Genomic DNA, 25,380 nt, shown 5'->3' on the forward strand with positions numbered 1-25,380 from the left:
CCTCCTGGCTAAGCCTTTCTTTAGCTTTGCAACACATTGCTTTAGCTAGGGATGAATTACTGGTAAATCTTTATCAGTGATCCTCTGTCTATTGGCCATTTCATTTGTTCAGTGTTGACTTCAGAATTTACTTTTTATGAGGTGAGGAAATACTTATCTTACTTCCAACTCTCTTAGGAGGGAAACACACTGGAGCCTGCATGTCCCAATAACAAAGAATATAACAGTCTCCCAAATGTAAAGAATACATGGATATTTCACCTCATCTTGTAAAAAACTAAATCTATGGAAATTAAATTGTCTTTTGTGTATTAGTTCTTCTTCAAAGTCTTTTTTGCTGAAGATACAGAGGAAAGACAATTATTCTAAATTCTAAATAAAACACATACACCACATAATACTCAACTATTTATCTAGGATAAAAAAATCTTCAGTGACTTCTAGAATGTTAACAGAATATTACGTTCTTCCTTATTGCCCAGATAAAATTCATGATATGGTAACAATTACCTAATGATCTAAGTATATTAGCATGAGCTTATTTGATTTTCACAAATGCCCCATCTACCTTCATTTGTAAATTTCCCCCAGGATCCATTGTTACATAAACACAATTTCAGGAAAAATATATACCTTAGGCAAATATATGGAAAATAATACTGCAGTACAGATGACTATTTACTTCAAATTTATGCCTTTTTGTAGAAGCCTGAATTCTCTTTTCATACTGCTTACTTAAAAACACAGTATTGGCTCAGTGGTTCTCTTGGGGACCTTCATGCTCACAGTGAATCTGCCTAGTTGTGAATTGAATAAAAATTGCTAAGCTAACAGCACTGGGGTTGGTTCATTTGTACCGATTAGACATGACCTTATCCTGAGCATGAGGTTTAATACATCTTTCTGTCTCTCCTGCTTATAATTTTCAGTGACTGATAATAGCAGCTCAAGTGTGAAGAATGAGACACTGCCAGTGGGATATGTGAGGTTTCTCTATTTAAGTTGCTGTTGAATTGGCTCTCACTGCTATTCTTTCTTGTTCTTCGTAATTAAGAATGATTTAGACAAGTTTTCTCCTTTCTTTTTAAGGAGAAAGCATGTAGTACAAAATGAACCTCAAGGCATCACCATCTAAAACTTTGCAGACAAAAGCATGCCATTTACAGCAGATGCTACAGAGCTACCCAGATTTCCTCTAACTCCTGGAGTAAACATTGCTCAGCCACTACGGTTGGCGGTTGCTTTTAGCTCAGAGTTACCCTCTCCTCGATAAAGGACAGAAATGGTATGGACCTAACGGAAGCAGAAGATATTAAGAAGAGGTGGCAAGAATACACAGAAGAACTGTACAAAAAAGATCTTCTTGACCCAGATAATCACGATGGTGTGATCACTGACCTAGAGCCAGACATCCTGGAATGTGAAGTCAAGTGGGCCTTAGAAAGCATCACTACGAACAAAGCTAGTGGAGATGATGGAATTCCAGTTGAGCTATTCCAAATCCTGAAAGATGATGCTGTGAAAGTGCTGCACTCAATATGCCAGCAAATTTGGAAAACTCAGCAGTGGCCACAGGACTGGAAAAGGTCAGTTTTCATTCCAATCCCAAAGAAAGGCAATGCCAAAGAATGCTCAAACTACCGCACAATTGCACTCTTCTCACACACTAGTAAAGTAATGCTCAAAATTCTCCAAGCCAGGCTTCAGCAATATGTGAACCGTGAACTTCCTGATGTTCAAGCTGGTTTTAGAAAAGGCAGAGGGAACAGAGATCAAATTGCCAACATCCGCTGGATCATGGAAAAAGCAACAGAGTTCCAGAAAAACATCTATTTCTGCCTTATTGAGTATGCCAAAGCCTTTAACTGTGTGGATCACAATCAACTGTGGAAAATTCTGAAAGAGATGGGAATACCAGACCTGATCAGCCTCTTGAGAAATCTGTATGCAGGTCAAGAATCAACAGTTAGAACTGGACATGGAACAACAGACTGGTTCCAAATAGGAAAAGGAGTACGTCAAGGCTGTATATTGTCACCCTGCTTATTTAACTTCTATGCAGAGTACATCATGAGAAACACTGGACTGGAAGAAGCACAAGCTGGAATCAAGATTGCTGGGAGAAATATCAATAACCTCAGATATGCAGATGACACCACCCTTATGGCAGAAAGTGAAGAGAAACTCAAAAGCCTCTTGATGAAAGTGAAAGAGGAGAGTGAAAAAGTTGGCTTAAAGCTCAACATTCAGAAAACAAAGATCATGGCATCCGGTCCCATCACTTCATGGGAAATAGATGGGGAAACAGTGGAAACAGTGTCAGACTTTTTCTTGTCTCCAAAATCACTGCAGATGGTGATTGCAGCCATGAAATTAAAAGACGCTTACTCCTTGGAAGGAAAGTTATGACCAACCTAGATAGCATATTTAAAAGCAGAGACATTACTTTGCCAACAAAGGTTCGTCTAGTCAAGGCTATGGTTTTTCCTGTGGTCATGTATGGATGTGAAAGTTGGACTGTGAAGAAGGCTGAGCGTCGAAGAATTGATGCTTTTGAACTGTGGTGTTGGAGAAGACTCTTGAGAGTCCCTTGGACTGCAAGGAGATCCAACCAGTCCATTCTGAAGGAGATCAGCCCTGGGATTTCTTTGGAAGGAATGATGCTAAATCTGAAACTCCAGTACTTTGGCCACCTCATGCGAAGAGTTGACTCATTGGAAAAGACTCTGATGCTGGGAGGGATTGGGGGCAGGAGGAGAAGGGGACGACAGAGGATGAGATGGCTGGATGGCATCACTGACTCGATGGACGTGAGTCTCAGTGAACTCCGGGAGTTGGTGATGGACAGGGAGGCCTGGCATGCTGTGATTCATGGGGCCGCAAAGAATCGGACACGACTTAGCGACTGATCTGATCTGACCCTCTCCTCTGGAGGATTGCCCTTGGTTGATTGGAGGCAACTCGTCAGTAAGCAAGGTGAAAAATCTGAGGTTTCTAATAGCTAGCCTCCTTCCTTCTGGGCAGGGCAAACTCTGTGCTACAATTCATCCTCCAGAGCTCTCCATGGAATCAGGCTAGGGTTAGCTTTCTGTTTTTTAGGTCCTCCTTCTGTTTTATCCTGCTCCCATCATCTCTTACAAGTTTCTCGGGAACACTCTCTCAATAAGACACATGCAAGAGTCTTCAGCTCCCTGTTTCTAGGGAGCTCAGCCTAAGACACTACTTTCATTAGCTAATTCTTTAGACTGTATATAAAAATTCGATTAGGCTCTCTAGACTGAAAAAGTGAACACTGGTTCACTATCCACTAGAATGACTATGACTAAGAATTAGTAACTATTTCTATAGCAAATGTGCACTGATCATCTTTGTCTGATTATCAAAAAATAGACAAAATGTACAGGTTTAAGTCACTTTAGTTGACAGCCTGAAAGTGAATTTTTTACTCTTCTGATTGCCTAGGTTGGAATCCACATCCCTGTGCCTCCTTTTGTTTACTTTGCAGCCAAGATTGAAAGAAGTTTAAAAACAAATCACTTATGGAGCATGAACCACGCAGAGGTACAAAACTAGAAACCTTATAGATGTTATTCCATTTGATTCTCACAACAGTTTATTAAAGGGCATATTATTATCCTTTCTTTGTAGATGATGAAATTGAGGCTCAGAGACAATTTGTAACTTGATCCAAAGACATGAAACTAGTAAATGGCAGAGTGAGGATTCAAACATACTGACTACAAAATCACACTCTTAACCACTTCAGCCAAGTGTACATTTAAAGGTCAGTAGAGAGGAGGGTGGGCTTCCCAGGTGGAGTTAGTCGTAAAGAATCCACCTGCCAATGCAGGAGACACAAGAGACACAGCTTCAAACCTTGGGTTGGGAATATCCCCTGGAGTATAAAGTGGCAACCCATTCTAGTATTCTTGCCTGGAAGATTTCAAAGACAGAGGAGCCTGACAGGCTACAGTCCATGGGCTGACAAAGACTTGGACATGACTGAGTGACTGAGCACACAGAAGAGGGTATAGAGAACAGTATTTTCCCCTCAATTTCAGCTCCTGCGTATACATTCCTGTAGCACATTCTATTGGTGACCATCTGGAATCCTGGGTTTCTTTTCCTATGTTGTGCACCCAACCCAGCTACTTCCCACTTTCCAGCCAGTCGTTCACACCGTGACCCACCAATTCAATTTGTGGGGCTGCCTCTGAGCACTGGAATAGCCTCACAAGCACTCCCTCTGTTACTTCCTGTAACTGATTGGCCTGGGAATCCAGAAGCCTGGCACCTTTCCCTGGCACTCCACAGCTCCCCAAGGGCTCCATGGAAGGTGGGGTTTCATCAGAAAACTCCCCCTTGCTTGGCTTATTTTCCCTTCCTGGCCTGCTTCCCTCATCTGGCCCCCCAGGAACCAAACCACCTATATCTGAATTTTCTTAACAAACCACTTGTATCTGAATTCTTGGCTCAGTGTTTCTTTTTTAAAAAGTTTTATTTTATTTTTTTAGGGTATAGTTGCTTTACAATGTTGCATTAGTTTCTGCTGTACAGCAAAGTGAACCAGCTGTATATAGAGATATCTCCTATTTTGAGGACTTCCTTCCCATTCAGGTCACTACAGAGCATTAAGTAGTGTTTCCTGTGCTTGAAATAGGTTATCCGTTTTATACATACTAGTGTACAGATGTCAGTCCCGATCACCCAGTTTATTCCACCTCTCCTTTCCCTTCTTGGTGTCCTTTTGTTCCTCTATGCCTGTCTATTTCTGCCTCCCCAACAGGTTCAGCCGTAACATTTTTGTTTTGTTTACGTAACATTTTGTTTATGTAACATTCTACATATATGCCTTAATATACATTTGTTTTTCTCTTTCTGACTTACTTCACTCTGTATGACAATCTCTAGGTTCTGAGAGAATCTTAACTAAGTTAATATATATGCTGCTAAGTCACTTCAGTCGTGTCTGACTCTGTGTGACCCCACAGACGGCAGCCCACCAGGCTCCCCCGTCCCTGGGATTCTCCAGGCAAGAACACTGGAGTGGGTTGCCATTTCCTTTTCCAATGCATGAAAGTGAAAAGTGAAAGTGAAGTCACTCAGTCATGTCCGACTCTGCGACCCCAGGGACTGCAGCCTACCAGGCTCCTCTATCCATGGGATTTTCCAGGCAAGAGTACTGGAGTGGGGTGCCATTGCCTTCTCCGAGTTAATATATATACATATATGTATATTTATATAGAAATAAAAGATAAATACTACTGATAAAATCACTCGTATGCTGGACTTCTGGATCAACTTGTATTTTTTTAATTTTGTTGTTGTTTTTTATTGTAAATTAATGCATATCTTTTGTAAGAATGAAAAAGATAGAAAAAACAGATGAGCTGCATAAGACAACCAATGCATAATTCTAAAACCCAGAAAATTACTATTTTAGGTGTTGCATATTTATGTCTTATATCACTATTCATACTATTTATAATACTTTAAATTAATATTTTTAAGTTTGACAGATGGTTTTTCTAAGTCAGCAAAATGTCCTCTACAAAATGTTTTATGCTTATACAGAATTCTATATGACAGTTTGGTAGGAGTGGGGCCAGGCTCCCAGGTGATATTGATGCTGCTGATCAATGGACCACTCTTTGAAGAGCACTGATGGCCTTATGGGACATCAAAGACCTTTGGCTTTGCTCTGTTTAAGTTTAGAGTTAAACTCAAAATAAACTATGCCACTTGAATGTCCCCTCACACAAGTCCCATTCAAACATGTTGTTGAGTCATTTGAGTGAGTATAAGCACTTCATATATATGAGAGAGAATTAATAGGATGTGACATTAACACATTCTCACAGTTTACATTTGCAAATGGTTGAGGGTGATCACAGAATAGCACTGTCTATGAAACTGGCATTGAGAAACTGTTGTATTCACCAAAGTGATAGCCGAGAATTAAAGACTCTGAAAATCTGTTGCAGACTCATTTTTCTTGTTCTTGAATGAAACCATGGATAGGCATCTTCTTTTACATTCAAGAAAGAGAAAATCCTCCAGTTACTGCAGGAAATAAAATGTCATGTCCTCATGAGCTAGCTTGAAGGAGCTTTCACTGACCAACTCAGGAACAATTTGAGCACCAAGATACATAATAACAGAACAGGATTATAATCTTTTGAGTGAAAAAGCAAGGCATGAGTTCAGACCGATTACATAATCAACACATAAACTAATGAGGAAGAAGAGAAAGCTCTGACCAACAATACAAAACCAACTAATAAATGCAGAAAAAATAATAAGATTAGAAAATAATCTTATGGCAACCATCACTGTAACAATTATTCCAGGCAAAAGTCATCCCTGAATGCTAAAATTAGTGGGTGAAAGTCATTGGAATAACAGGAAATTTATGTAGTTTCAAAGGATATATCCATAAGATTCTTATTAAGTACAAAAGTAAAAAGAAGAACTCTATAGAGGAGAAACCAGGTAGATACCATTTTTAACCAAGGGATGCATGTTGACCGAATTTACAGCATCATCATGGACCTCATGATATGATGTACTGAAAAGAACACAATATTACTTCTGTGGTATTCCTGCCTAAGGTGCATCACTTAAATCTATTCTAGAGGAGATAAAAGACAAATCAAAATCAGTTAAGGACCAATTTTACAAAATAGCTAAGCTGTTTTCTTCTAATATACCAATGCCATTAAAAAAGAAAGAAAGAGAAACTGTTCTAAGCCAAAAGAAACCAAAGAGATGTGACAACTGAATATAGCCCATGATCTGGGACATTTTTTCTATAAAGGATCTTATTGGGACAAACAACAAAATATGAATAAGACACATATTAAATAGTTAATCAAAATATTAATTTCCCAATTTTGGCAATTACAGTGTGACTATGTAAACAATGTCTTTGTTATTCTGGGAAATACATATTGAAGTATTTATAGGTAAAGGCATCATGTCTTCAACTGACAAATGGTTCAGAAAAAATATTACACACACATATACACATTGAAAAAGGAGATAAAGCAATGTGATAAATAACATTTAGGTAATTTGGGTGAAGAATATTCAGGAATTTTTGTAAAATTCTTGCAACTTTCCTCTAAGACTGGCATTAAATCAACATGTTTAAATGAGAAAACAAACTCTCCCAAAAAACTCATAAAGCAAACAAAATTTAGTTCTGTCTAAGAGCAAATGTCCAGGCTCCATATTATAAAACTTGTTTAAGTAACCAGTTCAAGCTGCCTCAGGGAAGGTGGGCCTGGTTAGCTACTTCACTCCCTCATCCTTCCCCCTCCCTGACTCTCCAGCTACTGTTCAAGGCTTTTCCACCTGTGGAAAGTGAGGGAGGGGACTGAAGGAAAGGGGGCTTCACGGTGTACATATATTTATGTATGTACACACACGTGCGTGTATGTATGTGTGGCTGATGGAGTTGTAGACAGGAATGGGTGTCCTCTGTTAAGGCAGATTCTAAAATAGAATCAACTTCTAAAATAGAAGTCAATGGGGCTTTTGTGTATGTTTTTGGAGTTCCTGCCCAGCACCCATTGCATTTCCTGGTGCAGATAACGCTTCCACTAGTTTTTTTTTACTTAGTAGAATGCTTCCAGCAATGGTCAGTTTTATGTCTTAATTATGAGAACTAGGTTACTTAATCAAACACTAACTGTAGGTGTTGCTGTAAAGGAACTGGATAGATGCAATTAATATCTACAGTTAGTTGACTTTATGTAAAGATTATCTTCAATAGTCTGGGTGAGTCTGACGCTATTGGTTGAAAGATCTTAAGAGCAGAATAGAGATTTTCCTGAGGAAGAAATTCCACAGTGAACTTCAGGGGTAACTCTTGCCCAGGACTATCCAGCCCGCCTTTCTTGATGACTGGCTGCCATGCCAGCCCCACAATCAAGTCAACTCCTTGCACAAATCTCTTTATCTACCCTACCTACCTGTCAATACCACCTATCCATCTATACTACTCCTTCTATTTCTCTGATAGAATCCTGACATACCTCTTTTCCAAGTATGAGTAAGGCCCCAGACTCAAATCTCAGTGGACATGTGTGAAGTTTCAAGGTAGGTCCCTTATATCCACCCTCCCCTTTGCCCCATACATACTTGCCTTAAGGAAAAGTCACACACAGTATCTAGTCCTTCTCTGTCATATATATGTTTTTATCTGGCATCTGGAAATTCTGTCCAGAGTATCAGCTACTGCATGAGTACCACTTGAACTGCTTCTCAATTGCACGAGACACTGGAGGCAAATCCCCCTTGCTGGGGAAATGTTTATTTTGTAGCAAACAGAATATAAGGGAGTGCCCTTTTACATTTTTTGCTAGAGGACTCAGAGTCATAGATGTTGTCTTAGTTTTGGTCCTTCCAGAAGCAACCGCAGACAAGGATTTTGGCGTAAGTTTCTGGAAGGTAACCCAGAAAAGGCCAGAGTGGGTGAGGACAGGTGGGAGCACAGGGAAGGGGCGGCGCCCAGTGAAGGGCACGCTATCAAATTACCACCATGGGCAGCCTGATCCTCACCTCTGGGGAGCTCTAGCTGACCATGAGAACGTGCACTTCAGAATAGTCTTACCAGAATGATGAGGGAGCTGGGGTGCTGATACACTGAATCTATTCGGTCATTGAGGGCTGTTTCCAAGGAAGTACTAATTCTCATGTACTTCAGCCCTATGGTACAAGTTTAAGTGTCCGAGGCATCTGATAGCATCCGGAAGTCACGCCTGAGAGTGCTATGATTCCAAAACAGGAGAAATGGGTGAAGTGTCAACAGTGTCTACTGGAGGCATCAGTGTTTATTTGACCCCAAGTATCTAATGCATATCATTTATGATGATGTGTGAGAAGAAAACTGCTCCCTTAGTGTATTAAAAAGGGCTTCTCTTCCCTAATATTAAATAGCTTCCATTCAGTTCCACTAAAAGGATATCTTTAACGTAATGATGTGCATCTTGTAAATTCTTTGATGATGACACTATGTTTATAACCAAAAATGCCATTGTTGTAAAATATTCTTGAGGAAGATTGAGGAATTTATCCAGAATGGCATGCAATTCATTGCAAAATAACACATGACTTCTCTAGACAGCTCAGAATATTTATAGTTGTTAAAGCAAAGACAAATATTTTGTTACAGTGCTTAACTTGTGAGTTGCTTTGACTTTGATGGGAATCTACTTTCTCCAACATTTGGTCCCTGGGCCTCAAAATGTTGTTTATTCTGAGATGTAACCGCTGTGATTTACATCTTGAAGCTAGCTTCCACTGCTTGTGCTCTCTCTGTGATGTGCTTCTGAAAGGGCATCATGAAGTCATCAAAATCTACTTCATATGTCAACCTCTCCCGGCGCAGTTCCCTCATTCTGATCAGCTCTGCTGTCGTGGCTTCAGGACTCCAGATCTTAAACAAATAACCACATCCAGAGTGAATGTTAGCATGGCAGCCAATAAACATGCCAATATCCAGACAACCTTCAATCTGGTCAATTTAAAACTATCCAATTTACTTCTGGCAAGAGGAGAAGGGATGACAGAGGATGAGATGGTTGGATGGCATCACTGACTCAATGGACATGAGTTTGAGCAAGCTCTGGGAGATGGTGAAAAACAGGGAAGCCTGGCGTGCTGCAGTCCATGGGGTCACAAAGAGACACAACTGAGCGACTGAACAACAACAACAACAAATTTACTTCTAAGTCTATTTTAACTTTTATCTCTTACATGACATTAGTGGTTACATAGCCATCACTGTTTCTGATGGTGACTATTTGAACAACTGAAATGCCCTTCAGTTACCTCTCTGATGGCCCTGAGGCCAGCTGCTGTTCATTCTCAGGAGGTCAAAACCAGGAAGCAATGGAATTAATAGACAGCCTTTACATCTTGTGGGGAAGTCAAAATTATTTTCACAGTAGGGGGCAAAAGGAGCTGGTGGTCTATTATTCAGCATGGTTTGATGAGCATTAGCAAGACCACTCTTGTTCTCCAAATATGTCTTCATCTCTTTACTTGTAGATGTTTAAGGAAGCTATTTAATAAATCCAGTCTTGATCAGTATAAAACTCCCAAGTGAGATGGTGATAGTGTGTACAAAGAGGAAAGGTTGGACTTTAAGAAGTACCCAGAGAAAATATCTATAAAATTCAGTGACTACATGGCTACAAGGAATGGCACTGACCAAAGACAACTTCAACTATTCAAGGAAAATTAAGAAGTCAATACAGAAAATAAAACCACAAGATATCGGAAGCTATGCAAATTGGACTTACTTAGTTGTAAGCAGGATCTAGAAAAAGGACAACTTCAAATAACAACTTATCAAAAACACAGCTTATCAAAAGATAAGCTTTGGACAGTTGTTTGGGTGCTCTGCATAAAAAGTATTTGAAAAAAGGCATTAGGAGTTTATACCATGTTACAATCTTTCTAAAGTACTTACCCGCTGTGGAATAAATGTGATATCCACTTTCTTGGTATAACCACTGGTAATCAATGAATTGAGATAAACTACATTATCTTTACGCATCTTCTTGTCCTCCACTATGGCTGGTACAGTGTATATTGCTGAAAGTGTTTCCTGGAAACGAGCAAAAACCCAAAAAATAACTATCAATTTCAAAAACCTGTGTATACTTTCTAATACTCTGAAGTTTAAAAAATGCTACTATATAAATTATGATTTGAAATGAAATAGAATCTTATTATAACTTTGGGTGGGGAGAGATAACTCTTTTGCCTTGTTTAACTTAATTAGTATTAGTGACAGATCACAAAAGTCTTCAAGATCCATCCTTGATCTGCGGCCATTATTAATCAGAAGAATGTATTCCTACTAAAATGATAATGGTGCATGTGTTAGGAGCTATAACTGATCAATCTTCCTTCACCTCTAGCTATCCTTACTCTCTTCCTCCATGCTTGTTACTCTCTACTGTCTGCCGATCATCCCTTCAACTCTGTCTGCTTCCTATCACCTCTCAGTTCAGTTCAGTTCAGTCACTCAGTCGTGTCCGACTCTTTGCGACCCCGTGAATCTCAGCAAGCCAGGCCTCCCTGTCCATCACCAATTCCCGGAGTTCACTGAGACTCACGTCCATCGAGTCAGTAATGCCATCCAGCCATCTCATCCTCTGTCATCCCCTTCTCCTCCTGCCCCCAATCCCTCCCAGCATCAGAGTCTTTTCCAATGAGTCAACTCTTCGCATGAGGTGGCCAAAGTACTGGAGTTTCAGATTTAGCATCATTCCTTCCAAAGAAATCTCAGGGCTGATCTCCTTCAGAATGGACTGGTTGGATCTCCTTGCAGTCCAAGGGACTCTCAAGAGTCTTCTCCAACACCACAGTTCAAAAGCATCAATTCTTCGAGGCTCAGCCTTCTTCACAGTCCAACTCTCACATCCATACATGACCACAGGAAAAACCATAGCCTTGACTAGACGAACCTTTGTTGGCAAAGTAACGTCTCTGCTTTTGAATATGCTATCTAAGTTGGTCATGACTTTCCTTCCAAGGAGTAAGCGTCTTTTAATTTCATGGCTGCAGTCACCATCTGCAGTGATTTTGGAGACAAGAAAAATAAAGTCTGACACTGTTTCCACTGTTTCCCCATCTATTTCCCATGAAGTGATGGGACTGTATGCCATGATCTTCGTTTTCTGAATGTTGAGCTTTAAGCCAACTTTTTCACTCTCCACTTTCACTTTCATCAAGAGGCTTTTGAGTTCCTCTTCACTTTCTGCCATAAGGGTGGTGTCATCTGCATGTCTGAGGTTATTGATATTTCTCCCAGCAATCTTGATTCCAGCTTGTGCTTCTTCCAGTCCAGCGTTTCTCATGATGTACTCTGCATAGAAATTAAATAAGCAGGGTGACAATATACAGCCTTGATGTACTCCTTTTCCTATTTGGAACCAATCTGTTGTTCCATGTCCAGTTCTAACTGTTGCTTCCTGACCTGCATAAAGATTTCTCAAGAGGCAGATCAGGTCTGGTATTCCCATCTCTTTCAGAATTTTCCACAGTTTATTGTGATCCACACAGTCAAAGGCTTTGGCATAGTCAATAAAGTAGAAATAGATGTTTTTCTGGAACTCTCTTGCTTTTTCCATGATCCAGCAGATGTTGGCAATTTGATCTCTGGTTCCTCTGCCTTTTGATAATGTTAAAACTTTTCCTTCCTGAACTTCATACCCTATCCTGTGTCAGCCAAAGATCTTGAGGGATCCATCTGTTTCCCTAAAAGAAGCTTCCAGCCTAGAAATGTACTTAGAGCTTCCTGCTAAGGACAAATTCTAGATGTCTGGGAAACCCCCATAAACAACAATCTTCTGCTGATAATTTAGAGGGACCCAAACCACTCCAGATTACCTGGAACAATTTGGCATCTTTAAAGCCTTCTAGAGTCATTTTTCAGGATTATCCAAGTTACAAATCCTAGGGTTCATAATTTAAAAAAAATTCCTTGGGAGTTGGGTGTTAAGGTAGGTAGTGAAAGATTATAAAATCAAAATGAATGAAAATCATGCTTTACTTCTTTTCTCATAAATGTTACCCTACACTTCCCTTTTGGGACATCTCATCAAATCTGTATAATTCAGGTCTAAGTGTATACACTTCTAATATAAGTTCTTTTTTCAACATTCTAACAGTATTTGGTTCAATCAACTTGTTTTTTGTGTGGATTCTGTTTGCAATAACTTTTTAGACTTTTCAGTAATAGTAAATTTCTTGCTAGGTATTTCTTTAGAACTATTGGTACTGAAAACATGGACTACATATTATTTGCCCATGAACTGTAACAATAAGTAAATGGTGCTGCAGCCACACCAGGTACTCATGAGGGGTCAGTTGCTTTTCATACCTCTTCCTTCTTAATCTCGGGGCCTTCAGTCTTTGCTTTGGGTTGTGGCTTGCCTTTTGGTTTTTGATTTTCTGCTGGTTTGGGCAAGTTATCCAGCTTTTCTTTAATCAAACCAATTATTCTACTGTCAGCATAAGCTTTTGCAACATCCATGGCACTATGCCCTGTTTAAAACATAAATTTAGAGTTTCATTAAACAGATTAATAATAAACAATGTAGCAAAATATCAGCTCTAAGTATGTGGTACTAACGGTGATTACTGAAGCCAGTGATACGTATAAAAGTCACAGATTGGTTCAGATATTCTCTAAAGTGGTCCCAGCTCAAAAATTTTATCATTTAAAGTGTCATTTACCAGCAAGACCATTTCTTCTTGTTAATTATTTTGAGCATGTTTGATAGGAAAGAATGGTAGGTTACATTTTGAATATCTGAGTGCTAGTTCTCCTCCCACAGTGTGCACATTCCTCCATGGGTGACAATTTTATGCTTTCCTCCTTCCTGTTGCGGAAGGAGGTATATTCAAAAAGTCTGGGGAAGCTGGAAGTCACAAGTACTCTATGCAGATGGCTGGATATTATGACCCCTGTTACATCTGCAGGCAGGCCTAACAATACTACCTGTGACTCAGAGGCAGCCTGAAGCAGCCAAAGTTATTAAAGCTCCTTCAGATCAAAAAGAAGCAATGAGTCCCACTCTCAAAACGCCTCCACTTTTTCATGAAGAAAATTTATGACATAAAGAAGGCTTCCCATTTACTTCCTAGAAGGAGTCTTATTTCAGGAATGACTGTTTAGCTGTAGAAGGAATCTAAAGTCTACAGGGGCTTCAAACTATGCCAATTATTAGAAATTGACAGCTAAAACACTGTGATGACTCAAAATGTGATTTGCATACTGGTGTCAGTCTACATATTAGTGGTATGGGCTCACAGTGAAGTAAGTACAGGAATTAAAGAGTAAGTGTTTAGAAATTTTTATAGCAATTTTATAGAATTTTGTCATTTGAATCCAAAGATTTTAAAAGTTTGGGTTTGCATTTCATAGGGTTCTTTTTCCTCTTCATTTTTCTAGTAAATCATTTTTCATTGTGTTTTACAAAAGTCTCAGTCTACAATGAATTACCAACATAGACAACTGATTCTTTAACACTAGTGATTTGAGAAGCACTATGTACAAAACAAAGTTCCATAACATTTAATTCAGGTTAGTTTTTGCAACAGTAACTTAAGGGAAAATGTGGTCCTGCAATAAAAAATTTAGAAGGCTTAGGAATCTAACATAAATCCTCCTTTTCTAGCCCTAATCACCTGTAATGAAACTCATACCTTTCCTATTCTCCAACTGGAATTTAGCACCGATGTCAAGCAGGTATTTTACAGTATCCAGTCTGCAGCTCTCAATGGCTCTACTTAAGGGAGTTGAGTTGTTGATTGAGAGGGCATCTACCACAGCTCCAGATTTAACAAGAAGCTCAACAATATCCTGTTGGCCAGCATGGCATGCAAAATGAAGGGGAGTCCACAGAAAATTATCTGTTGCATTAACGTTAGCCCTGTAAAATGAGATAGATACAGAAGCTAAAAATATGGATTGATTCAAGCACTGGAGGCTAAAAATTCTAAGATTTCATAGCTTTATTAAGTTGTTCAACTGTAAACCAAGAAAGATTTGGGTCAAGTTAAACTCTGTGCCATAATTTTTCTTGAACTGTGTTCTGCATCTGATAGTCAACTTTCTTTGTGTATATATACATTTTGTTTAGTTTAGAAGCTCTTTGGATCCTAGGGGTTACAATTTTTGTTAGATGTTAATATTGGGGAAAATTATAAAACTGGATCCAGTGAAGATCAAAGTTGACAGGAAATAGAAAAGCTACATTATTTCATTTTGTATCTACTTGCTCTGTATGTTATGAATTTATAAATACACCATCATTGTTAAAATTCTAAGCAATAAAATCTATCAAAAAGTTTGTATCAAAAATGGTACAAATGAACATATTTACAAAACATAAACAGACTCATCAGTTCAGTTCATTTCAGTCGCTCAGTTGTGTCTAACTCTTTGTGACCCCATGAACTGCAGCACTCCAGGCCTCCCTGTCAATCACCAACTCCCAGAGCCCACCCAAACCCATGCCCATCGTGTCAGTGATGCCATCCAACCATCTCATCCTCTCTCGTCCCCTTCTCCTCCTGCCCTCAGTCTTTCCCAGCATCAGGGTCTTTTCCAATGAGTCAGCTCTTCGCATCAGGTGGCCAAAGTATTGGAGTTTCAGCTTCAACATCAGTCCTTCCAAAGAACACCCAGGACTGATCTCCTTTAGGATGGACTGGATGGATCTTCTTGCAGTCCAATGGACTCTCAAGAGTCTTCTCCAACACCACAATTCAAAAGCGTCACTTCTTCAGTGCTCAGCTTTCTTTATAGTCCAACTCTCACATCCATACATGACTGATGGAAAAACCATAGCCTTGACTAGACAGACTTTTATTGGCAAAGTAATGTCTCTGCTTTTTAATATGCTGTCTGGGTTGGTCATAACTTTCCTTCCAAGTAGTAAGCATCTTTTAATTTCATGGCTGCAGTCACCATCTGCAGTGATTTTGGAGCCCCCAAAAATAAAGTCAGCCACTGTTTCTACTGTTACCCCATCTATTTGCCATGAAGTGATGGGACCAGATGCCATGATCTTTGTTTTCTGAATGTTGAGCTTTAAGCCAACTTTTTCACTCTCCTCTTTCACCTTCATCAAGAAGCCCTTTAGTTCTTCTTCACTTTCTGCCATAAGGGTGGTGTCATCTGCATATCTGAGGTTATTGATATTTCTCCCGGCAATCTTGATTCTAGCTTGTGCTTCCTCCAGCCCAGCATTTCTCATGATGTACTCTGCATATAAGTTAAATAAGTAGGGTGACAATATACAGCCTTGATGTACTCCTCATAGACTCATAGACTTCAAAAACAAACTTCTGGTTGCCAAAGGAGAATGGATAAATCGGAAGTTTGGGATTAATATATATATATATTATTATATATAAAATAGATAATCAGTAAGGACCTACTGTGTAGCACAGGGAACACCACTCAATATTCTGTAATAATCTATATGGAAAAAGAATATGAAGAAGAATGGATACATGTGTGTATATAACTGAATCACTTTTCTGTACACCTGAAACTAACACAACACTGTAAATCAACTATGCTCCAATACAAAATAAAGATTAAATGAAAAAATAAAAAGCAAAAAAAAGAAAATTAATTCTTTCAATTTCATTAAAAGCAATTTATCATTCAGAAACTATAAAAATAAAATAAAATTCATTACCCAAAACTTCAAATTATCATTAGTTGCTTTATGTTACCACTTGGTAATAAACACATTTAAATATTTCTTTGACATTAAACATTATAGTAATAATAACAATATCTTTTATCAAGTCTGCAACTACTAGGTTACTAAGTGCTTTACATATCTAACTCATTTAATCTTCAAGAAATTCTGTGAGCTGAGTTCCATTATAGCCCCATTACTAAAGTGAGAAAACTGAGGCACAAAAAGGTTAAGAAAGTTACACCAGGTTATTCAGGAATGGTAAAAAAGAAGGACTTAAACCAGAGAAATTGCTTCTGATTAAAAAGTTAAATAAAATGTCATGCTTTGTTATCTTAAAGATATTTACAAATGAACCAATGAAAAGGGAATGAAACATGCCTAGTCATTTAGTCGTTATGTGCATGCTAAGTCGCTGCAGTCATGTCTGACTCTTTGCAACCCTATGGACATTGCCTGCCAGGCTCCTCTGTCCATGGGATTCCCCAGGCAAGAGTACTGGATTGAGTTGCCATGCCCTCCTCCAGGGGATCTTCCCAACCCAGGGATTCAACTGAGTCTCTTATGTCTCCTGTACTGACAGGCGGGTCTTTTCCACTAGTGCCACCTGGGAAGCCCACTTAGTCTTATGGCCACCATCAAATTATTTGATTTGTTGGGATGCCCTCAAAAACAAAACAACAAAAAAAGCAGATTTAAAAATGACTCCATGTAAAATGAATACATTCTAAAGATCTGCTGTACAATATTGTGATCGTAGTTGACAATATTGCACTGTACACTTAAAATTTGTTAAGAGGGTAGATCACATGCTATTTTTGACCACAGTAAATATTTTTAATTTAAAATAAAATAAAAGGCACTCCACATCATCTAGGTAAAGCTCTGAGACCAAATTAAAATTGTTTTGGGAGGCCAGGGATACCCGATCATAAGGCTTCTTCCACCCCTAGAGTGAAAACTTCTCAGCTTTCACTTTGGCATTGTTGTACATGCTCTTAATGTTCCCATTAGCCTGGTTCACAGTATAAAGTCTATTTGTGGTCTAGACTTCAGGAATGAAGCCCTTTCTTGCCACTATTTAAATTCTAGAGTTAAATGTTTCTTAGCCTTCCTTTCACTTTCTTGAAATGTGAAGGCTCCCAAAAATCTAAATCACACTCAAGCGAAAGGCATACCCTTTTTCAAGAAGAAACTTGACTGCATCGATGTTTCCAGTGGCACATGCAGTCATTAGCGGTGTCTTGTAGTAATTATCCTTCATATCCACAGGTATTCCTGATTCAAAGGCCTTTTTCAGAGAAGCCAGGTCTCCCGCCTTGGTGATAAAATTAATGTTTGAAAAGACCTTCCCTGTATCATCAATATACCAAGCAGAGTCATCCTGAATGGGATGTTCTGGGGGGTGATCTCTGTTAAAGCGGTTGCAATCAGTTACATTCTTGTAGGTTTCAATCATGTAACAGGGCGGCCCACCATCACTGCGGCGTGGAAACACGTGGTCGGGGATGATACAGATGGGGAGGGGTAAAACAAACTTGCCCACTCTGGCTCTTTTGGCCATCCCTTTTTTCTTTTTCTTAGGCCCATAGGATCCCAAGACATAAGACTTACTTAAATATCTGATCCCTTTAAAGAACTCGTTAATATTGACCCCTCCACCCCGGACTTTTTCGTGAAGTTGCGCTATAGCAGCCAGCTGCTCTGAGTTCACAAAATCTTGCCTCTCCTCCAGGGTCAGCACAAAGTCCTCCTTGGTGACTGTCCCATCGCCCCTGTCCACAAACGAGAAGGCTTCCCGAAGGAAAGTCTCATGTTCTATTGACCAATCGTGAAGTCTCAGGAACAAGTGCGGATTCGGATTTTTGACCCCTGGCCTGGCCAGTTTATTAGCGATTTGCTCCGCCCGCCGTATTTCTTTGCTGGCTGCTTTGAAGCCGCCTTCCTTAGCCAAGTTCCTGGGCATTTTATGCTCCAGATTCTTCCATTTTAGGTCACATCCTAAAACAGGAAACATCATGATTATGAATGGTGCTGGGGCATCTGCCCAAGTTCACAAATGACATGCATCTGTTGTTGTTGTTTAAATTTCCAGCAAATAGTCAAAAGTCAGTCCCCAAATTATTTGTATATAGAGGTGAGCAGTTATTATAATTACAGAATTAATCTGTGATTGTTCTGCTCAAGGTTATGCGGCAACCTGGTTGGAGGGGAGTTTGGGGGAGAATAGATAATACATTTATATGTATGGCTGAGTCCCTTTGCAATACATCTGAAACTATGATAACATTGTTAATAGGCTATACTCTAATATAAAAGTGATTCCCTGTGGCTCAGTGGTAAAGAATCTGCCTGCCAGTGCAGGAGATGCAAGGGACTTGGGTTGGATCCTTGGGTCAGGAAGATCTGGAGAAGGAAATGGCAACCCATTCCAGTATCCTTGCCTGGAAAATTCCATGGACAGAGGAGCCTGGTGGTCTGTAGTCTGTGGGGTCACAAGAGTTGGACAGGACTGAGCATACACACACTCAACTCATATATAAATTTAAAACTTTTAAAAAATTTAATAAATAAAAATTATTATTAACTTATATGCAGAGTACATCATGCAAAATGTCAGGTTAGATGAAGCACAAGCTGGAATTAAGATTACAGGGAGAAATATCAATAACCTCAGATATGCAGATGATGCCACCCTTATGGCAGAAAGCAAAGAGGATCTAAAGAGCCTCTTGATGAAGGTGAAAGAGGAGAGTGAAAAAGCTGGCTTAAAACTCAACATTCAAAAAACTAAGATCACGGCATCCAGTCCCATAACTTCATGGCAAATAGATTGGGAAACAATGGAAACAGTGACAGACTTTATTTTCTTGGGCTCCAAAATCACTGCAGAAGGTGATTGCAGCCATGAAATTAAAAGATGCTTGCTCCTTGGAAGAAAAGCTATGACAAATCTAGACAGCATATTAAAAAGCAGAGACATTACTTTGCTGGAAAAGTCTGTCTAGTCAAAGCTATGGTTTTTCCAGTAGTCCTGTATGGATGTGAGAGTTGGACCATAAAGAATGCTGAGCACTGAAGAATTGCTGCTTTTGAACTGTGGTGTTGGAGAAGACTCTTGAGAGTCCCTTGGACCACAAGGAGATCAAACCAGTCAATCCTAAAGAAAACCAACCTTGAATATTCATTAGAAGGACTGATGAAGCTGAAGCCCCAATACTTTGACCACTTGATGCAAAGAGCCGACTCATTGGAAAAGACCCTGATACTGGGGAAGATTGAAGGCAGGAGGAGAAGGGGATGACAGAGGATGAGATGGTTGGACGGCATCACCAAATCAAGGAACATGAGTTTGAGCAAGCTCTGGGAGATGGTGAAGGACAGGGAAGCCTGGCGTGCTGCACTCTGTGGGTCATATAGAGTCAGACACAACTGAGTGACTGACTGAACAACATTGTGAACACAAAAACTTAAGCTATAATTTTTTTCTTTCTGTGAGCTTCAGTTTGGTGAATTTTGAGGAAGATATTTTTCCAGTGCATAGTATCCATCCCCAATGGATTAAGAAATCAATCCCTGTAGATATTTGAAACAAATATCATATTAGAATACTTGCTAAAGAGGCTTCATGCCAAGTGGGAAAGAGTAAAGATGGTATTTAAATTTGGAAAGAACCTGGATTCAAACAGCTTAAGCAGGACTTTAGGCATCTAAGATGCTAACTGACTTTTGTTTCTTTTGAACAATTATGACTGTCAATCTGTGTAAAATCTTAAACTATGTTTTATCTGTATTTTCCATGAAATTCATGTAATTTGTATTGACCTGCTGTTTTGCAGTAAGGTCATATGAACAGCCTGTAAAAGTAATCTGCTCATCAAATCTGAAAGAATTCCAGTGTAAGAGTTGTGCAATTAGGCATTAAAATTCGTTTTCCTTTTTTAGTCTCTGACTTAAAATGATGAGACCAACATTATATGTAAGCATTCTCCAAATAAATAAGCTTTTCTGAATGCATCAGGAAGTCTACTTAGTGGTATCAAGAAGGCTGTGTTGTCTGTAATAAGTGTCTTGAGACACTAAAAACCCATTATAAGTCAGACTATGAAGATATTCGTTCTAGTGTTTTGAATCTATGAGGCTCTTTTGTTGCCTTGCCAATATCACATAATCAAAAAAGATTCTCTAGCAATCAGTATCTCTAGCATCCAAAATGTAAAGGCAGCTGCATGTGAAAATATAACATCCCCCTCTAACATTTTATAATTTTATTCCTTATCAAAAAGAAAAATGATTTCAGCATTAATACTTCTGGCATTGTCAAAAATTAAAATTTTATATGAAGGCTGGTATATTTACTAGTGATAGGAAAAGTCAAAAAGAGTACTTGGGACAAAAAAAATTCTGTAATTTTTATATTGGACAGTTTGAAGAATAGTGTGACTTATTGGGAAAAGAACCTGAGCCTTGTCTCCACAGTATAACAACTCAATAGTGTAATTCCATAGTCATCTTGAGTATGCTACTTTTACTTAGCTTTTTCACTTACTCAGGATGTCTGGGGTTTATCTGCCATCTCCCATTTCACTCCTGTATTCACCCCAGCACCAAGGATCAAAGGATTTTAAAGCTGCTTTATCTTGCCACCTTCTGCTCCTAGTTTCCTCCCAGTTAGCAATTTTGTGTGGAATAAAGACTCCCACATCCCAGCTTAAAGATATGAAGGCATTTTCCCGTCCTTTTGACTTTGTCTTCTCTTTTATCTTTAGTAAATACAGATCCTTTCATGCCCTCTGTGATTTACACCCCTCTGTTGCTGAGATACGTGACTTTCAGCTGACTGCTGACAAAAGCCCTGTGAGGAGATCCCTCCAAGGGGGCTTCAGGAGAGCTAATCTAAACCCTCCACTCCCCTGGACATGGCCTCACACTGCCTACAGGGAGGTGTAAATTACTCCAGGGACAAGATCAGGAACAAAAGTGGAGTGTATTAAGGAAGTAGTAGTAGGAAGTAGTGGGAGAAGAATCTAGCCTTCATATTTAAGGATAGAAGAGGCTACACCCAGGGAGTTTACTCAGAAATGAGCATTTTGTGGCTAACAGTTTCCAGTTGCTCTGACTGCCTTAGATCAAGATTCTAAAGATGGAAGTATAACTGATAGCACTCTCATGTGGAACTAGGCCACCCATATAGCCCTGGTGAAGCAGTTGTACTTCCAAAGATGCTAGGGAACTCAAAACATTTTCAGACATTTGTTTCAGAAACAGTCTAGTCTTATGAGTCTGCCAGGAGGATCAATCTTTTCTGCATCACCAGGCAAGGCCTTTGGCCAGCTTTGGCCCTGTACATCTCAATTTGCTTTCTCTGACTTTATCCCAGAAGGACATAAATGGTAGAGTATATATTGAGGGACGGAGAAGGCAATGGCACCCCACTCCAGTACTCTTGCCTGGAGAATCCCATGGACAGAGGAGCCTGGTAGGCTGCAGTCCATGGGTTGCTAAGAGTCGGATACGACTGAGCGACTTCACTTTCACTTTTCACTTTCATGCATTGGAGAAGGAAATGGCAACCCACTCCAGTGTTCTTGCCTGGAGAATCCCAGGGACGGGGGAGCCTGGTGGGCTGCTGTCTATGGGGTCGTACGGAGTCGGACACAACTGAAGTGACTTAGCAGCAGCAGCATATATTGAGGGATGTTTGTCCCAATAAGAAAAGAGTCAGCATATTAAAGTTGAAGAAGCTTGTCTCAATCTGGGCAGATCTCTAGTTTTCAGTAATACACAATGTGAAAAATGAAGTATCAGAATAATCTGCTGGTGGTGAGAGATTTGGAAACAAGATTTGAAAACTGTCTCTTCAGAGACAGTTGATGAGGGCAAAAATTGCATGTGGTACATTTTCCATTATCTCTTTATTTTAGGGGGATGGGGAAAGAATGTGAGCTTTGTTATAAGGTAAAAAAAAATATCAAAGTGAATCAGTTACTACACCATTAGTTATGCAGGCATGTTAGTCTTATTTATAATGTTAGTGACTTCAAAATTTCTATGCCTGCTTAGAAGACAGGAAAATGAAAGTACTTTTTCTGCTCTATTATAGAGCTGCTGAACTTTAAGTTTCTATTTCTCATAAACTGGAAAAAAATAACTCACTACCATAACATTCAGCAGCATGCAGTTCCCTCTCTAACAAAGAGTTAATAACTTTGAATGTCCATTTAATTCAGTTCAGTTCAGTTCAGTTCAGTCACTCAGTCGTGTCCAACTCTTTGTGACCCCATGGACTGCAGCATGCCAGGCCTCCCTGTCCATCAACAACTCCCGGAGGTTACTCAAACTCATGTCCATTGAGTCGGTGATGCCTTCCAACCATCTCATTCTCTGTCAACACCCTTCTCCTCCCACCTTCAATCTTTTCCAGCATCAGGGTCTTTTCAAATGAGTCAGTTATTCTAATCAGGTGGCCAAAGTATTGGAGTTTCAGCTTCAACATCAGTCCTTCCAATGAATATTCAGGACTGATTTCCTTAAGGCATGTAATTAACACAAAATTAGTAAAAATATTTAAACTTAATTGGCTAATATTGCTATTTAAAATTTTTAAAAATATTACTATTTTAAGGAATTGTTGCTGTTTAGTTGCGTCATGTCTGACTCTTTTGTTACCCCATGGACTGTGGCCCGCCATCAAGGTATTTTCCCAGCAAGAATGCTGGAGTAGATTGCCATTTCCTTCTCCAGGGGATCTGCCCAGTGCAGGTATTGAACCTGTGTCTCCTGCTTGACAGGTGGGTTCTTTGCCACTGAGCCACATGAGAAGCCCTTTTTAAGGAATACATTAAGCTATGCATAATGTAAAGGAATGGAGAAGGGAATGGCACCCCACTCCAGTACTCTTGCCTGGAAAATCTCATGGATGGAGGAGCCTGGTAGGTTGCAGTCCATGGGGTCACTAAGAGTCAGACACGACTGAGTGACTTCACTTTCACTTTTCACTTTCCTACATTGGAGAAGGAAATGGCAACCCACTCCAGTGTTCTTGGCTGGAGAATCCCAGGGACGGGGGAGCCTGGTGGCTGCCGTCTGTGGGGTCACACAGAGTTGGACACGACTGAAGTAACTTAGCAGCAGCAATATAAAGGAAGCCCCAGTGGCTCAGTGGTAAAGAATCTGCCTGCAATGCAGGAGGCACAGGAGGACCCGGGTTCAATCCCTGAGTTGGGGAGATCCCCTGAAAGAGGAAATGGCAATCTATTCCAGTATCACATGGACAGAGGAGCCTGGCAGGCTACAGTCCATAGCGTCTCAGAGTCAGACACGACTGAGCACTGAGCACACACAACATACATAACATAGTTTATATTCTCAAATAAACAGTTATTTAAAATATACAGAAAAATCTAAAGTAATAAATATTACTTATATTTCAAATGTTCCATTAAAGTTTTAATTTTATTTAATGCTTCTCCCACAAATATTTCCCCCATAATTTAAAATTACCCAAAATGTTATCTTTGCACTTGACATGATAGTATATTTTAAAAAATAAAATAATTAAGAATTCGGACTAAAGACATGGTTTCTAGTGTTTGTCCTTTTTTAGATTGATGCTGCTGCTGCTGCTAAGTCGCTTCAGTCGTGTCCGACTCTGTGCGACCCCATAGACGGCAGCCCATCAGGCTCCTCTGTCCCTGGGATTCTCCAGGCAAGAATACTGGAGTGGGTTGCCATTTCCTTCTCCAATGCATGCATGCATGCTAAGTCGCTTCAGTCATGTCCGACTCTGTGCAACCCCATCGACAGTAGCCCAACAGGCAACTCTGTCCACGGGATTCTCCAGGCAAGAATACTGGAGTGGGCTGCCATTTCCTTCTCCATTTTAGATTGATATTTACATTTTAAAAAATAAGCATCTTAGTAATTGGTTGACTCATAAATGATTCTCTTTAGACTTTTAATAATAATCTAAAAATACTTTAGAAATGAATTTGTATTACTTTCTAGAGGTCAGATTTATGATTTAACAGAAGGTAAATAAGAAAAAAAATTAATTTTCTTTCTACATATATATGTGAGATAAGCAACTGATGTTGACATACTGAAATTCTCTGCTCGTCTACAATGTGGGAAAATCATAAGTTCTTTAGACATGAAATCGGTAGACCATTTACCTCGCTGAGCTATATATTTACAGCAATCTGCAAAACCACCCATGGCAGCATAATGAAGTGGTGTGTTGCCATTCATTGCAATCAACCCCATGTCTCCGTTGTATGCAAAAAGAAGCTTCAATATCTGCAAAATAAATAGTGGATATTGTAGAGGAATAAGAATGTATGTTTACTGGCTGAAAACTCAGACCTAGACCTGTGCTATCCAGAGTGTCAGTTTGAATTAAATTGAAAGGAATTAAATAGATAACAAATTTTTAAAATTCAGTTCCTTACTTCCATTAGCCATAGTTTAAGGACTCAAAAACCACATGTGTACTGTAATTGTACCATACTGTACAGCCAGATACAGAACATTTCTATCACTGTCAGAAGTTCTAGAGCAGGGATCCTCAGCCTGCAGGATCTAATGCCTGATGATCTGAGGTGGAGTTGACGTAACAATAATAGAAATAAAGTGCACAATAAATGTAAAATGCTTGAATTACCTTGAAACCACAGCCACCCCCGACTCCTCCCACAAGTCCATGGAAAAACTGTCTTCCGTGAAAGTGGTCCCTGGTGCCCAAAAGGTTGGGGACCATCTATCTAGAGTATAGAAAACTCTATACTCTGCTGGGCACTACAATTTTGGTAAATTTAGGCAACTTTAGAATGCATCTGCTGCTGCTGCTAAGTCGCTTCAGTCGTGTCTGATTCTGTGCGACCCCATAGACGGCAGCCCACCAGGCTCCCCCATCCCTGGGATTCTCCAGGCAAGAACACTCAGACTGTGGCAAATCAGGGGAGCAAATTCTTTACCAGATAGATGTGATTTCTACTGTCATGTATACTTTTATTGCAGATAAGAGACCCAGTGACAAAAGTAAAGATAATGTTAAAACTCAAAAGAAATTTTAGATATAATTCAGAATTTTTAAAAATAGGATAGCATTGAGTTCTAGTTTGTTTCTGCAGTATCACTA

General features: G+C 39.6%; 1 protein-coding gene across 4 annotated transcripts in view; it reads right to left on the reverse strand.

The window, feature by feature from the left end:
* Positions 1-8,285: 8,285 nt before the first annotated feature.
* The window catches only part of ANKEF1 (ankyrin repeat and EF-hand domain containing 1), a 28,790-nt gene continuing 11,695 nt past the window's right edge, over positions 8,286-25,380 (reverse strand). For all 4 annotated transcript variants that reach the window (XM_025264583.2, XM_025264581.2, XM_044928303.1 and 1 more), the window contains 6 exons: positions 24,416-24,539; positions 17,420-18,242; positions 14,230-14,456; positions 12,902-13,065; positions 10,481-10,618; positions 8,286-9,442 (listed from right to left, as the gene is read on the reverse strand). In XM_025264583.2, coding sequence (XP_025120368.1) covers positions 9,284-9,442; positions 10,481-10,618; positions 12,902-13,065; positions 14,230-14,456; positions 17,420-18,242; positions 24,416-24,539 — 1,635 coding nt within the window. In that variant the 3' untranslated portion in view covers positions 8,286-9,283. The remainder of the gene's footprint in view (positions 9,443-10,480; positions 10,619-12,901; positions 13,066-14,229; positions 14,457-17,419; positions 18,243-24,415; positions 24,540-25,380) is intronic.

This window comes from Bubalus bubalis, chromosome 14 (assembly GCF_019923935.1).
Source record: "Bubalus bubalis isolate 160015118507 breed Murrah chromosome 14, NDDB_SH_1, whole genome shotgun sequence".
In the NCBI taxonomy this organism is placed as follows: Eukaryota; Metazoa; Chordata; class Mammalia; order Artiodactyla; family Bovidae; genus Bubalus; species Bubalus bubalis.